This window comes from Catharus ustulatus, chromosome 30 (assembly GCF_009819885.2).
Source record: "Catharus ustulatus isolate bCatUst1 chromosome 30, bCatUst1.pri.v2, whole genome shotgun sequence".
NCBI lineage: Eukaryota > Metazoa > Chordata > Aves > Passeriformes > Turdidae > Catharus > Catharus ustulatus.
The window spans coordinates 3,103,400-3,116,048 of NC_046250.1; the positions used below are offsets into that span (position 1 = coordinate 3,103,400).

The following is a 12,649-nucleotide window of genomic DNA, read 5'->3' on the forward strand; positions in this document are numbered from 1 at the left end:
CTGAGGAAAAACAGGGAAGGCATTCCATGAAGGTGCTGAGGAGATTTTTAATAACTTAAAAAAAAAGAAATCCTGGTTTTAGGAGTTTTTAAATCTCTCCTGTGGTGAGGCACGAGTGGGATTTTTTTGCGGGGTTTTCCTGTAGGATTTGGGCTGGATCCCAGCGGGAATGAAGGATTGGAAGAGCCCAAAATTCCAAAATTTTGCTTCCCAAAAAGAAATTCACTGGTGGTTTCATGGAATTTTAAACAATCTTTTTTCCCACTCCTCCCGACAACAGCGAGGAGCTGACAGAATTCCAGCCAGGAAAAAAAATCCTCGATTCCTAAAAATTCCCGGCTAAACCCCCTAAAAAATGAGTGGGAGGAGTAAATGATCCCCCTAATTAAAAGGCGTTTTGTACTAATGAGTTTCATCATAATTGCTGCCATTGTTTTTATTGGACAATGATTATTTTGATTGTGGAGATAAGGGGTTTTCCTAAACGATCCGGGCACGTGACTCTGTCCTGCTTTGGGATTTGGGAGGATAAAAGTTTAAATCCTGGAATAATCAGAATTCGGGGTGCTCAGAAAATGTAGAGTTTTAAACCTTTTTTATCACTATCTATGATGTAGATTTTTTTTAAAATTAATGCTTTACTCTCCGAAAAAAAAAAAAATTGGTATTAAAACATTTTTGGTCAAAATAATCCTGTCTAAACCTGGGAAAACTCCCTGAAACTGGAGGGTTTTTTTTCTGGAGTGGGATGGTTTTTCCTGCGATTTCCAAGGAAAAAATGGAGACTTTCTAGAGGAGAAAAATGGAGTTGATTTATTTGGCTCAATTCTCCCAAAAATCAGTGAAGCTGGAGCCATTCCCAACCCTTCCAACCCCAAATTCTGGGGATTCTGGGATATTTAATTCCTTTATCCGGCTGTGATTTTGCCGTGATTTTTGCTAAATATATGCAGAATATTATATATATATATATATATATATATATAAATCCTACATTTCCTAAAAAAAAAAAAAAAATAAAAAAGGATTTGACCTGAGAGGGAGCCAGGGCTGTCCCTGCCCCATTCCAAACCCCAAATCCCCGTGGGATTAAAACCCCAGAGAGCCCCAAACCCCTCCCGCCCCTCGGCGTGGCTTGGTGGCCACACCCGGCTATTACCGGATGGCCAAACCCGTAATTTTGGGCTCCTCTTTCATCTCTCACGGAGCTCCACTTGAAAGGGCGACCTCGGGAGGAGCTCGAGGAGTCACCCGCAGCGGGTGGCACCAGCGCCCGGCCCAAATTCCGCGTTTTTTTTCAGGTTTTTGAGAGCAGAATGCGGAAATTCGGGCGGAATTCGCTCTCCCCTCCCAAACCCACCCCGGGGTTGAGTCAGAGCGGGGCGTGGCGGGCGAGTTTGGGCGCTGAATCACCAAAAAAAGAAAAAAACCACAACAAAACCACAAAACACAAAAACAAAATCGTTGTTTTTTCGCTTTTTTTCGCTGTTTTCGCAGGTTTGAAGCGCCCACTCCGCCATGCACTACCCCGGCGAGCGCTGCCCGCCGCTCCTCCTGCCCGGCCCCAAATTCATCCCCGAGCTTCTCCCGCCGTGCCCGGCTCACCCCGAGCCCTTCGCCAACACTTGCCACCCCCTGAGCATCACCAAGAGCCCGGTGCCACGCTGGCAGAGCTGTCCCCAAGGCGCCACCGCGCTGTCGCTGCTGCCGTGCCAGCCCATCGTGCAGAAATGCGTCCTGCTCTGCCCCGAGCCCTGCGAGACCACGCGGTTGTTGCCCCGCTCTGAGCTGACCACCAAGTGCCCCGCTGGCCACCAAACCGTGCAGGCCACCCAGAGCCCCCGTGGCGACAAGAAACGCGTGGCCAGGAGCCTCCCACCCTGCGCTCCGCGCTGCCCCGAGCCCGGCCGGCTGCGCTTCCCCCCGTGCGGGATCCGCTGCTCCTCCTCGGCGTCCTGCCGTGGCGAGTGCGGCTCGCACAAGGCGGCCAAGTGCTCCTGGCGCGTCCCTGAGGTGACCAGTGGCTACTCGCTGCCTCTGCGAGGGGTCACCGAGTGTCCCCCGCAGCAGAGCGTGGGTCACTCCTTCCTGCAGGATTACCTGGCCCCGCACAGGTGCTCCAAGGGGTATCCCACGCAGGAATTTGTCACCTGTTCGTGTCACCAAGGCGTCGCCAAGGTCGCCCAGGAGTGCCCGCAGCTCAGGGAGGTGGCCAAGGGCACCAGGGAGGTGGCCAAGGGCACCAAGGAGTGCGCCCAGCTCAGGGAGGTGGCCAAGGGCTCGCTGCTTATCGAGGGCACCAAGGGCCGGAGCTGCTCCGCGCAGCATCTGAGCAAGTCCCGCTGTGGCCAGCAGCGTCCCCGAGGGGCCCCGCGTCCCTCCCGCCTGGCCCCGACCCCGGCCAAGCGCTCCGGACACCCCAAAAAAAGTCGCAGCGCGTCCAGGTGGCTCTGGTGAGGGAGGGGAGGGGACAGGCGGGGGTGCTGAGGGTGATGGGGAGCAGGAATGGGGTGATCGCCCCTCCACGGAGCCGAAATTTGGGGTGATCCACCCTCCACGGAGCCGAAATTTAAGGTGATTTCCCCCTCCACGAAATTAAAGTTTGGGGTGATCTCCCCCTCCATGAAATCAAAGTTTGGGGTGATTTCCCTCTCCGTGGAGCCGAAATTTAGAGTGATTTCCCTCTCCACGGAGGAGAGATTTGGGGTGATCTCCCCCTCTCATTGGAGCCGAAGTTTGGGGTGATCCCCCCTCCATGAAATCAAAATTTGGGGTGATTTCCCTCTCCGTGGAGCAGTGATTTGGGGTGATTCCCCGCCCTCCACGGAGCTGAATTTTGGGATGATTCCCTGCTCCATGGAGCCCAGGTTTAGGGGGATTCCCTGCTCCATAGAGCCGAAGTTTGGGGTGATCTCCCCCTCCATTAAATCAAAATTCGGGGTGATTTCCCCCTCCTTGGACCAGAGATTTGGGGTGATGCCCCTCTCCATGAAATCAAAATTTGGGGTGATCTCTCCCTCCATGAAACCGAAGTTTGGGGTGATTTCCCTTTCCACAAAGCCCAGGGTTGGGGTGATCCCGCCCTTCCATGAAATCGAAATTTCGGGTGGTTTCCCCCTCCACGAAGCCGAAATTTGGGGTGATCCCCCCTCCATTACCCCCAGACCTGCTTCTACCCCAAATCTTGCCCCCTTTAACCTCCCAGAGTGAATCCCCCGTTTCATTCGAGCCCAAATTCGGATTTTTTCAGCACCGGGAATGTGTCGGGGAGGGGTTGAGGAGCTCGGAGCTGCTTTGAACCTCACCCCAACGCCTCGGTGACAGCGTTTGCATCCTGTTTTTATTGGTGTGGGATCGATTTTCCTTGTGCCACTCGCATTAAACTCAGGTTGCTGCCGATTCCTGCTCTCTGCCTGATTTATTTTCCATCTTTTGAAATTCCTACTCCTGGGGGGAAAAAAACCCCAAAAACAGCAGCCACAACAACGACAACAACAGCAACAACAACAGCAGCAACAACAACACAACACAAAACAAAACAAAACAAAAAACAAACAAAAAACAAACAAAAAACCCCCCAAAACCCCAAAAAACCCCCAAACCCCCAACCAACCAAAGAAATAAAAAACAAAAACAAAAATAAAAAACCCCACAAAAGACAAAAACAAAAAAAAAACCCCAAACAAACATAAACCAAACAACCATTTCCCTGTTTTTACACCAGTCCTTTTGTGTAAAATAAAGGAAATAATCTCAGTTTTAGGACTGGGTTCACTACCATGGATTTAGTGGGGAGGGGATGATGTTCCTCACAGGAATTCCTTCCCAATATCCAGCTTAAACTTCCCCCCATCAATCTGAACCCATTCTCCTTTTCCTGGAACTCCAGGCACTTGAGGAAAATAAAAAAAAAAATTAAAATCTCTCCCCATGTTCCCTGCAGCTCCTGCCAGGCCACAGTGGGGTCACCCCAAAATTTCTCCAGGTTGGGAATTTTTCCTCCCAGCAGGAAGGGGGAAAAAAAAATGAGGAAGAGGGGATGGATCAGCAGGAAAAAGATTAATTGTGAAATTCTGATTCTGTGGATTTCCTGCTGGTGATGGGGTTGTGTTGAGAGGACAAAATAAAATCCTGGTGCCTCAAAGCAGCTGCGAGATTTTGTTGTAATTCCAGCGTGCCCACACGAGGACGATCCCGCTCCCTTTTCCTCATCCCGAGGTTTTCCCGGGTGGGATTTGCCCTTGGAAAAGTCACCGAAAAAAAAAAAAAAAAAAAAAAAAGAAAAAAAAAAAAGAAAAAAAAAAAAGAAAAAAAAAAAGAAAAAAAAAAAAGAAACGCCAAAAAGCGCCGCGGGGCGCGGGGCGGTGTCGCCGCCTGGTGGCGACAGTGGGGAACTGCAGCCCAAATTTTGGAATTCCATCCCAAAAAAGAAAAAAATCCCATTCCCAAAGGAGTTCCTGCTTCCTGAATTCCGAGGGGAATTGATTTTTCCTCCCACGGAGAAAATCGGAAGGTTAAAATGAGTTCCCACTCCGGTAGGGGTTGGATGATCTGCAGGAATGGGAGTAAAAATTCAAATTTTTCCAGAGATTTTCGCTGTTTTTAAGGAGGGAATTTCCCAGCAGGGATTGGTTCAGGAGCCTCCAAGAGATCCACGATAATTTGGAATTATCAAAGGACATCAAAGGATTTCCCCCGCATTCCCAGAAATCTGAAATAACAGAGTTCGATGGGATCGGCCTTGATTAAGGAGGAATTCAAGCACAGAATTTTTTTGAAAAACTCAGTGAGAACCTGGAATTTTGGGACAGGATGAGAGAAACAATCCCGATAATGAGGTTCCCACACAAGGAGGGGATGTCAAAACACGTCAGGAATATTCCCGGGTGATTTATGCATGCAAAGCAATACAAATATATAAATATAAATAACAAATTCGCAATATAAATAACAAATTTATCCCTGAAAAAAACCCTCAGGACTCGGAGCAGCTCTGGAATATTCCCCCTGGATGGAAAAGCCTCTTCCACAAATCAACAGGATGTTGTTCTCTGGCCCAGCTCCGGGTAATTTGCATATTCATGAAGCAAAACAATCGATTTCTCCTCAAAAATCAACCCAAAATTGACTCTGAAATGGAGGATTTTCCTGGGGTTGATTCCCAGGAATTCTTCCAGGGAATGTTGGGATCTCCCTCAGTGGAAGGGAGAAAAAAAATCCGGGTTTGATTCTTCCAAGAATCCCCAAATTTCCCAGCGAATCCCATTAAATACCCAAAGAATTCCATAAAATACCCAAAGAATTCCATTAAATATCCAGCAAATTCCATTAAATATCCAGCAAATTCCATAAAATACCCAGTGATTCCCATAAAATACCCAATGAATTCCGTAAAATACCCATTCTGGAATTCTGGGATTCTCTCAGCTCTGCGTTTCCCCCCAAATCCTAAAAAAAATCAGCAAGACTCCAGGAAATCCATCGGTTTTCCCAGCTTCCACTGGATTAGATTTCATTTTCCCTCATATTTGGGCCTCCCTCAAGGCATTTTTAGCCCAAGGAAAAATTGGGATGAGACTTGGAGCGAGCTGGGATAGCGGGAAGTGTTGGAAAAGGGTTGAATAGGATGGGATTGAACCCAAACCACCCCACGGCTGGGAAATCCAGGCAGAAATTACAAAATTCCCCCCAAAATTCACTTTTCCCACCAGGAATTCCCATGGAAAAAGGAATAACGTGGGTAAACAAGACCCAAAACAATTAGAAGTAATTAAAATTATTACACATGAGGGGAGGGTGATTAAAACCTCGCTCCCGAAGGGTGCCTCAGCTTCCTGGAAGTTCGGGAGTTCTTATAAAACTCCAGGGATTTGGGGATCCCCCGGACATTCCCGGCGATTCTTTCCTGGAATTTCGGTGAGTTCCTCTCCCTCCCGTTCAGAATTTGGGGGAAAGTGGAATAAATAATAAATAATTAATAATTAATAATTAAAAAATTCCTTGGCTCCAAAAATTCCCAGCGGGATTCCTGGGATTTTCTTTTTTTTCCCTTCCAAAATTTCATTACTCTTCAATTAAATTTATTTTCTATAGGATTAAAAGAGAAAAAAATATTTTTTCCTCCTAATTTTGGGAATGGTGTTGTTGGATATCTGGAGTGAGTCCAGCCTTAAAAATGGAATTTTTGTTGAAATCCTCTCCCCAAAAAATCCTGCTGTAATGTTGGGATTATCAATTAACCGCCAATAGCAATTAAAAGTCGCTTTAATTTTGATTCCGGTGGGATTTGGATGAGTTTGTCATGAAAGTCGTGGAATGTTTTGGGATTTTAAAGATCAGCAACATTTTATCCATGTTTTCCATTTAAAAAATCAGAGGGAACCTGGAATTTTCACTTTTTTCCCTTCCAAAATTACATTATTCTTCAATTAAATTTATTTTCTATAGGATAAAGAGAGGAAAATCTTTTTTCCTCCTGATTTTCCTCCTGAATTACCCAAACCAAGCCAATTTTCCCTAAAAAGTTGCTTCTCCCCAATTTCCAGGGAGTTTCTTTGGGGCAAAACCCCATTTTTGGGAAGAAGAATCCACAATTCCGTTGTTTTCCCACCCAAAAATTTGGGCAATTCTCCGAAAACAGAATTTAATCTCCATGGGAATCCCCACGAGACAAATGAAGGCATCCCCCTTGGGCTTTTCCAGCAGAATTTTGGAGAAAAACCAGGAATTTGATGATTTAACCCAACACCTACCTCCGAAGAGCCCAGATCCCTCCAGGGATAAAAATTCGCGGAATTTTTTCATCGGGAATCGACCTCATCCCAAAGATAAATCCTGGGAGATAACCTGGGATGAATTTCCTGGAATTAATTCCACAAGAATGTGGCCCCAGGGGGAAAAAGAAACCAAAATTCCCCCTGTGAAGTTTTGGAATTAATCTGGAGGAAGGATTTTTCCGGAATTCCGCGGATTTTGGAGCGGTCGGGGCGCAGGAAGCGCTCCGGGAGCGATCCCAGGCTCTGGAATTAATAATTAATTTGGTTAATTACCCTCTGCTATGGGTAATTATCCCAAGGAGGGCTGGGCACGCGGAGATAAACAAATCAGGAAGGGATGGGATGGAAAATCCTGGAATCCTGGCGTGGATAAAGCCAGGGTGGGGTTTTTGGGGAAGGTTGAGGTGGGTGGAGAAAAAGGGAAATGGAGCTGGGAGTTCAAGTTCAAAATAAGATTAAAAAAAATTAAATATATATATATATTTTTAACCCCCTGAAATTAAAAATTAAATGATAATTTAAAAGCTAAAAAAAAAATAATTTAAAAAATAACAATTAAAAAAATTTAAATAAGTATTAAATATTAATATACATGTTGGCGTTAAAATTAAACCAAAATGTAAAAGCTAAAGTTAAAAATTAAAATTAAAACAATTAAATTGTTTTAAAAATTAAAATAAAAATTAAATATTGTTTTTTAAAATAGCATTAATAATTAAATAAAAATTTTAAGGGTGGAATTTAAAAAATTAAATTAAATCATACAACCAACATTAAATTTAAGTAATTTATTTAAAAATAAAACTAAAAATTAAACCAAATTTTTAAAAATTATATTTTAAAAGAGGCAACTTTTTCAAAAATAACAATGAGAATTAGATCTTATTTTAAAAAAATAAAATGCAAAAATGAATGAAATTTTAAAAATAACAATGACCGAAAATAGAATTTTTTAAAAATAGGAGTAAAAATAGAATGAAAATTGAAAACAACAATGAAAATTAAATCAAATTTTTAAAAATAAGATTAAAAATTAAATTTGAAAAACACAATAGAAATTAGGTAGATAATTTAAAAAAAAATAAAAAACCAAAATAAATTTAAAACATAAAATCAAAAATATGTAATTTAAAAAATCTGCTCCAGTTGCAGGTCCTGCCTGGTTCCTCCCAGATGTGTTCGGAATTCCCGGTGGCCTCCGGCTCCGGCCGCCCCTGCGTCGTTTCCTGCAGCGCTTCCCGCGTCATCATCTTCCCTCCTCCCGTGCTCATCACCTTCCCGGGGCCCATCCTCAGCACCTGCCCCCAGGAGACCGTGCTGGGATCCTCGGGAATGGTCCCGGGATCCTCAGGAACGCCGGAGGGAACGGCGGGAATCTCCCTGAGATCCCACGGAGCTCAAATCCCGCGTAACGGGGAGCTCATCCCAAAATTCCCATCCAGGCCCATCCTCGGCCTGGATCCGCAGGAAGCCGCACTGGGATCTTCGGGAATGGTTCTGGGATCCTCAGGAATGTTTCTGGGATCTTCAGGAATGGTTCCAGGATCTTTGGGAATGCCGGAGGGAACTTCCCGAAGCTCCCCGAGATCCTACGGAGTGCAATTCCGGCGTTTCATCCCAAAATCCGGCCCCCGGGGAGCGTCGCGCTGCTCCTACATCTTCACTTCCCGTTGGATCCATCCGTGCCGGAGGGGCGGTGGCGGGATCCAGCAGCCGGCCGGGAATGGGAGTGAGGAGAAAATTCCAGACCCGGAAAAACAAGGAACGGAAAATGCGGATGCGGAGAAGGAGGAAAAAGAAGTCTTGGAAGTTTGAGCTAGATCCAAAGCAGATTTGGGAATTTAAGTTCAGCTTGAGTTGGGTTTTTTTAAGTTGGGTTTTTTCTCCCCCTCAGATATTCCCAAGCTCTGGAACAAAGCCGTTAAATTCCATTTTCTCCAAATTTTGGGATAACCTGACGCTTGGGATCTGGTTTGTGGGAGCAGTTTGTTGTTTTTTTTTCCCTAAGGTTTTACAGAGAAATCAAGATTGGGGAACACCCCAAATGCGGTCAGACCTGACAAAGCCTTTCCCTGCCGGGTCTAATTAAGCCAGGCTTAACCTTTATGGGAATTACTCACCAGGAAAATCTCTTTTCCTTGGGATAAATCCAAGCGCGATCCCGTCACCTCTCCCCGGCTTTCACTTTCACCGTAGGAAAGCCGGGAAAGGGAACAAACCAATCTCCTTATATTTAATTTTCATAAAAAGGAAAAAAAAGGGAAAAAAAAAATTAATATAAAAATCAACCCAGGTTGGCAACAAAAATATGGATTTTCCATCTTGGAAATGTCCAAAACCAGATTGGAATAACCTGGGGTAGTGGGAGGTGTCCCTTACCCATGGATCTGGATGAGACCACCCAAACCATTCCAAAATTCCAGAATAAAAGTGAAGAAAATCTTCATCTGGACTGGTGTGCTTTGCCCCATATTTTTATTTTATTTTATTTTATTTTATTTTATTTTATTTTATTTTATTTTATTTTATTTTATTTTATTTTATTTTATTTTATTTTATTTTATTTTATTTTATTTTATTCTATTTTATTTTATTTTTTATCCTCCTTCTTTCCCTTCCCATTAAAATTACAGTAATTTCACGAATACAAGCCGCACTGAGTATAAGCCACATCTCTGGGTGTTGGCAAACATTTCGTTCTTTGTCCATAAATAAGCCGCACCTGAGTATAAGCCGCTCTCTGGGAAACTCCTGCCATCACTGGGCTGTTATCTCAGTCAGCTACATTAAAGAAAACCAGGCATCGGTGCATTTTCTCAGTAGCACACAAGCCAAACCCTGATAATTTCACTGCTCACCATCTCCCAAGAATGCGCGGAGCTTCAGGTCACATCAGCTGCACTCTGTCCTAGCAGGGTAGGCCTGGCTTAAGGAGAGACGAGGTGATGTGGCATGGCTGAAACTTGGCTGGATCTACACTCGTTCTCCCAAACTCCCGGGCTCACCGCAACTGCTGGATCATTGTCTTCCCCCCCGACCCCCACCGGCGACAGTGACACAGAGCGAGCCCCACCCGGCCACCTCCTTTGTCCCTGGGCCATTCCCCTTGCCCATGGACCATTATCTTCGCCCATGGGCCATTCCCTTTGTCCCTGGGCCATTACCTTTGTCCCTGGGCCACCTCCTTTGTCCCTGGACCATTCCCCTTGCCCATGGACCATTCCCCTCGCCCATGTACCATTCCCTTTGTCCCTGGACCATTCCCCTTGCCCATGGACCATTCCCTTTGTCCCTGGACCATTCCCTTTGACCATGGACCATTCCCTTTGTCCCTGGGCCATTCCCCTTGTCCATGGGCCATTCCCTTTGCCCATGGGCCATTACGAGCTGGGTGCGGCCCAAGGAGCTTTCTTTACCATGATAATGGGAAGAAAATGCAAAATCGAGAAAGAGTAGGGGGGAACAAAGCCCCTCAACCCCCAAAAGCAGGGCAGCACCAGAAAACAACGTGGGAAAGGCAAAATGTAGCGTGTTTTCTGCCAGAAAATGAGTAATCATATTAATCAGGACTTCTGGAGAAATTTAGGAACATCACTTTCGTGTGATAAATACAGGCCATGCCCATCCTTCCAGCCCAGGTGAAAACAGGAAGGAAAACTACAGCAAAAGCAGAGTCCCTTTTTTGGATGTATTTCCTAAAGGCTCTGTACTGCTCCCTGCCCAGCTCAGGAGCTGGAACTGCTCTCGCTGGACACGGTGGCTATGACATTAAAGCCTGGATTTTTTTTTCCCAATTTGCCTTTTTTCCCTGTTTTTCCCCCCTTTTCCCATTTCCCCCAAACCCATCCCACCTGTTTCTCTCCCAACATTCCCAAATTTTTTATGGCCTTGCACGGGGCTGTTCCTCCTCTTCTGATTTTCTGGGAATCCAGGGAGGGTTTGGGATGGAAGGAACCTCCGGGATGATCTGGATCCCTCATTCCCTCTCCCATCCCACAACTCCTGGCCCAGTAAAATTCTCCTTTATTAAGGGAAAACTGGCGCCCAGGAGTAACCCGATTCTCCATCCAGGGGAGGATCTGAGGCTGGGGCACACCCAGGTTTTAATCAGGTTATTCCCAATAACCTATCATTACATTCCCAATATTGCAAGGCAGCAAAATTCGGGATGAGGTCAGGGAGATCAAGGCTTGGCCCAGGCCCAGGGGAAGGGATGGGGCTGCTTTTCCCCCTTAAATCCCTTTTCAGGCTTAAAAATCCTGAAATCATGGAGTGGTTTGGGTTGGGAAGGTCCTTAAAAATCATTTTAATTAAAAAAAAAAAAAATCTCCATTCCATTATCCCAGGATGGTCCCACCTGGATTTGGACAATTCTGGGAATGGGGCATCCAAAATTTTTCTTGAATTCCATTCCAGGGCCTCCCCACCCTTACAGGGAACAATTCCTGCCCTAAACCCAGCCTAAATTTCCCCTTTTTCAACTTGAACCCATCCCCCTTTTCCCATAACCACAATTCCTGCTCAATTCCAGGAGCGAGGAGAGCACTGGAATTTCTGACAGATTTTTATTCAAGCTGAACCTTCGGCTTTGTTGAGCTGGACTAATCAGAGCTGCACAAATTATCACAGCTGGAAAAAAAATTCCAATATTTCCTGTGGATAACAAAACTCTACTCTTTTTTCCCTGGGAAAAATTCCTTTTCCCTCCTTAAATCCAGCTATAAATTCATTTTACAGGATTCTGTGCTGCCAGCTCCGGGTTTAATCCTTGAAGGATCTCGGAGGAAGCTGCCAGATTTTCTTGCTGAGACGAGCAGCTTTAATGAGGCAACGAAGGCAAATGAAGATTTAATTAATATCTTTCTCATTAATGATTAAATTGGATCTTAGCACCACGCCTCGGTGAGCCATGGGGCGATACAGGAATGGGAATTGGCTCATTCCACGGGCGTTAATGAAGTATTAAAATTAATTATGTGCCAGGGTGGAACTTCTCAGATGCTCCAAATAACCCCAAACTTCAACCGCGAGCACGCTGAGGAGCAGATCCTGCAGCTCCTCAGAATCCCAAAATCCCAGGGATTTTTTGGACAGAATTCCAAGGTTGAGTCCAAGCTGTGTTCGATCCCCACCCGGACACCCAGAATTCCAGGAATTCCTCGGAAACCTCCAGAACTCCAAACCTTCCTGGGCACCCCCTTCCAAGGTCTTTTCCCTTTTCTAGGAGGGATTTTCCCCAAATTTCCCACCCAGGTTGTTCCCTCTTGTCCTGTCCCATTCCCTGGGATCAGATCCCAAATTCTTTTCCCAAATTTCCAACCCAGGCTGTTCCCTCTTGTCTTGTCCTATTCCCTGGGATCAGATCCTAAATTCCCCTTTGGAAGATCCCAAAATTCCCCCTGGATCCCCCTTTTCTCCAGCCTGAACCCCCTCAGGATTCTCCATTCCCTTCTCCAGCTGTTCCAGCTCCGTTCCCATCCCTGGCCACGTTCCAGCTCCTCAGTGAAGATCAAAATTTCTTTATCCTCAATTTTTTGGGGGTTTGGGGTTGGGCTGAGCTTTACCAGAGCTTTGCCCGCTCCTGGGGGTTTCAGCTGAGCCACAACATCAAAAATTAAAAAATAAAAAAATTAAAATAAAAAAACCCAGTGAGATTCTGGGTATTTTTGGGGTTCCCTTCCACCTCAGGATAATCCAAAATCCTGGAGGTCACCCTGACCTGGAGAAGTCATTGGGGTGGTGGCCCCAAAGGGACACCTGGCCCAAATTTTAGGGCAGACCCAAATTACACCCAGGCACTCCAGGCTTCCCCCCCGGCGCTGCAATTCCACGTTGCCGCGAGTTTTATCCAGGGAATTAAAGACTATTATCTG

At 45.6% G+C, this 12,649-nt stretch overlaps 1 protein-coding gene across 1 annotated transcript; it reads left to right on the top strand.

The window, feature by feature from the left end:
• The first annotated feature begins 1,518 nt into the window (after positions 1 to 1,518).
• LOC117008643 lies at positions 1,519 to 2,457 on the top strand. The gene has a single exon (XM_033082616.1). The coding sequence runs from the start codon at positions 1,519 to 1,521 to the stop codon at positions 2,455 to 2,457; it is 939 nt and encodes a 312-aa protein (XP_032938507.1).
• The last annotated feature ends 10,192 nt before the right edge of the window (positions 2,458 to 12,649 follow it).

Coding starts and splice junctions, on each gene's coding strand:
- LOC117008643 (XM_033082616.1), top strand. CDS start 1,519: ATGCACTACCCCGGCGAGCGCTGCCCGCCGCTCCTCCTGCCCGGCCCC.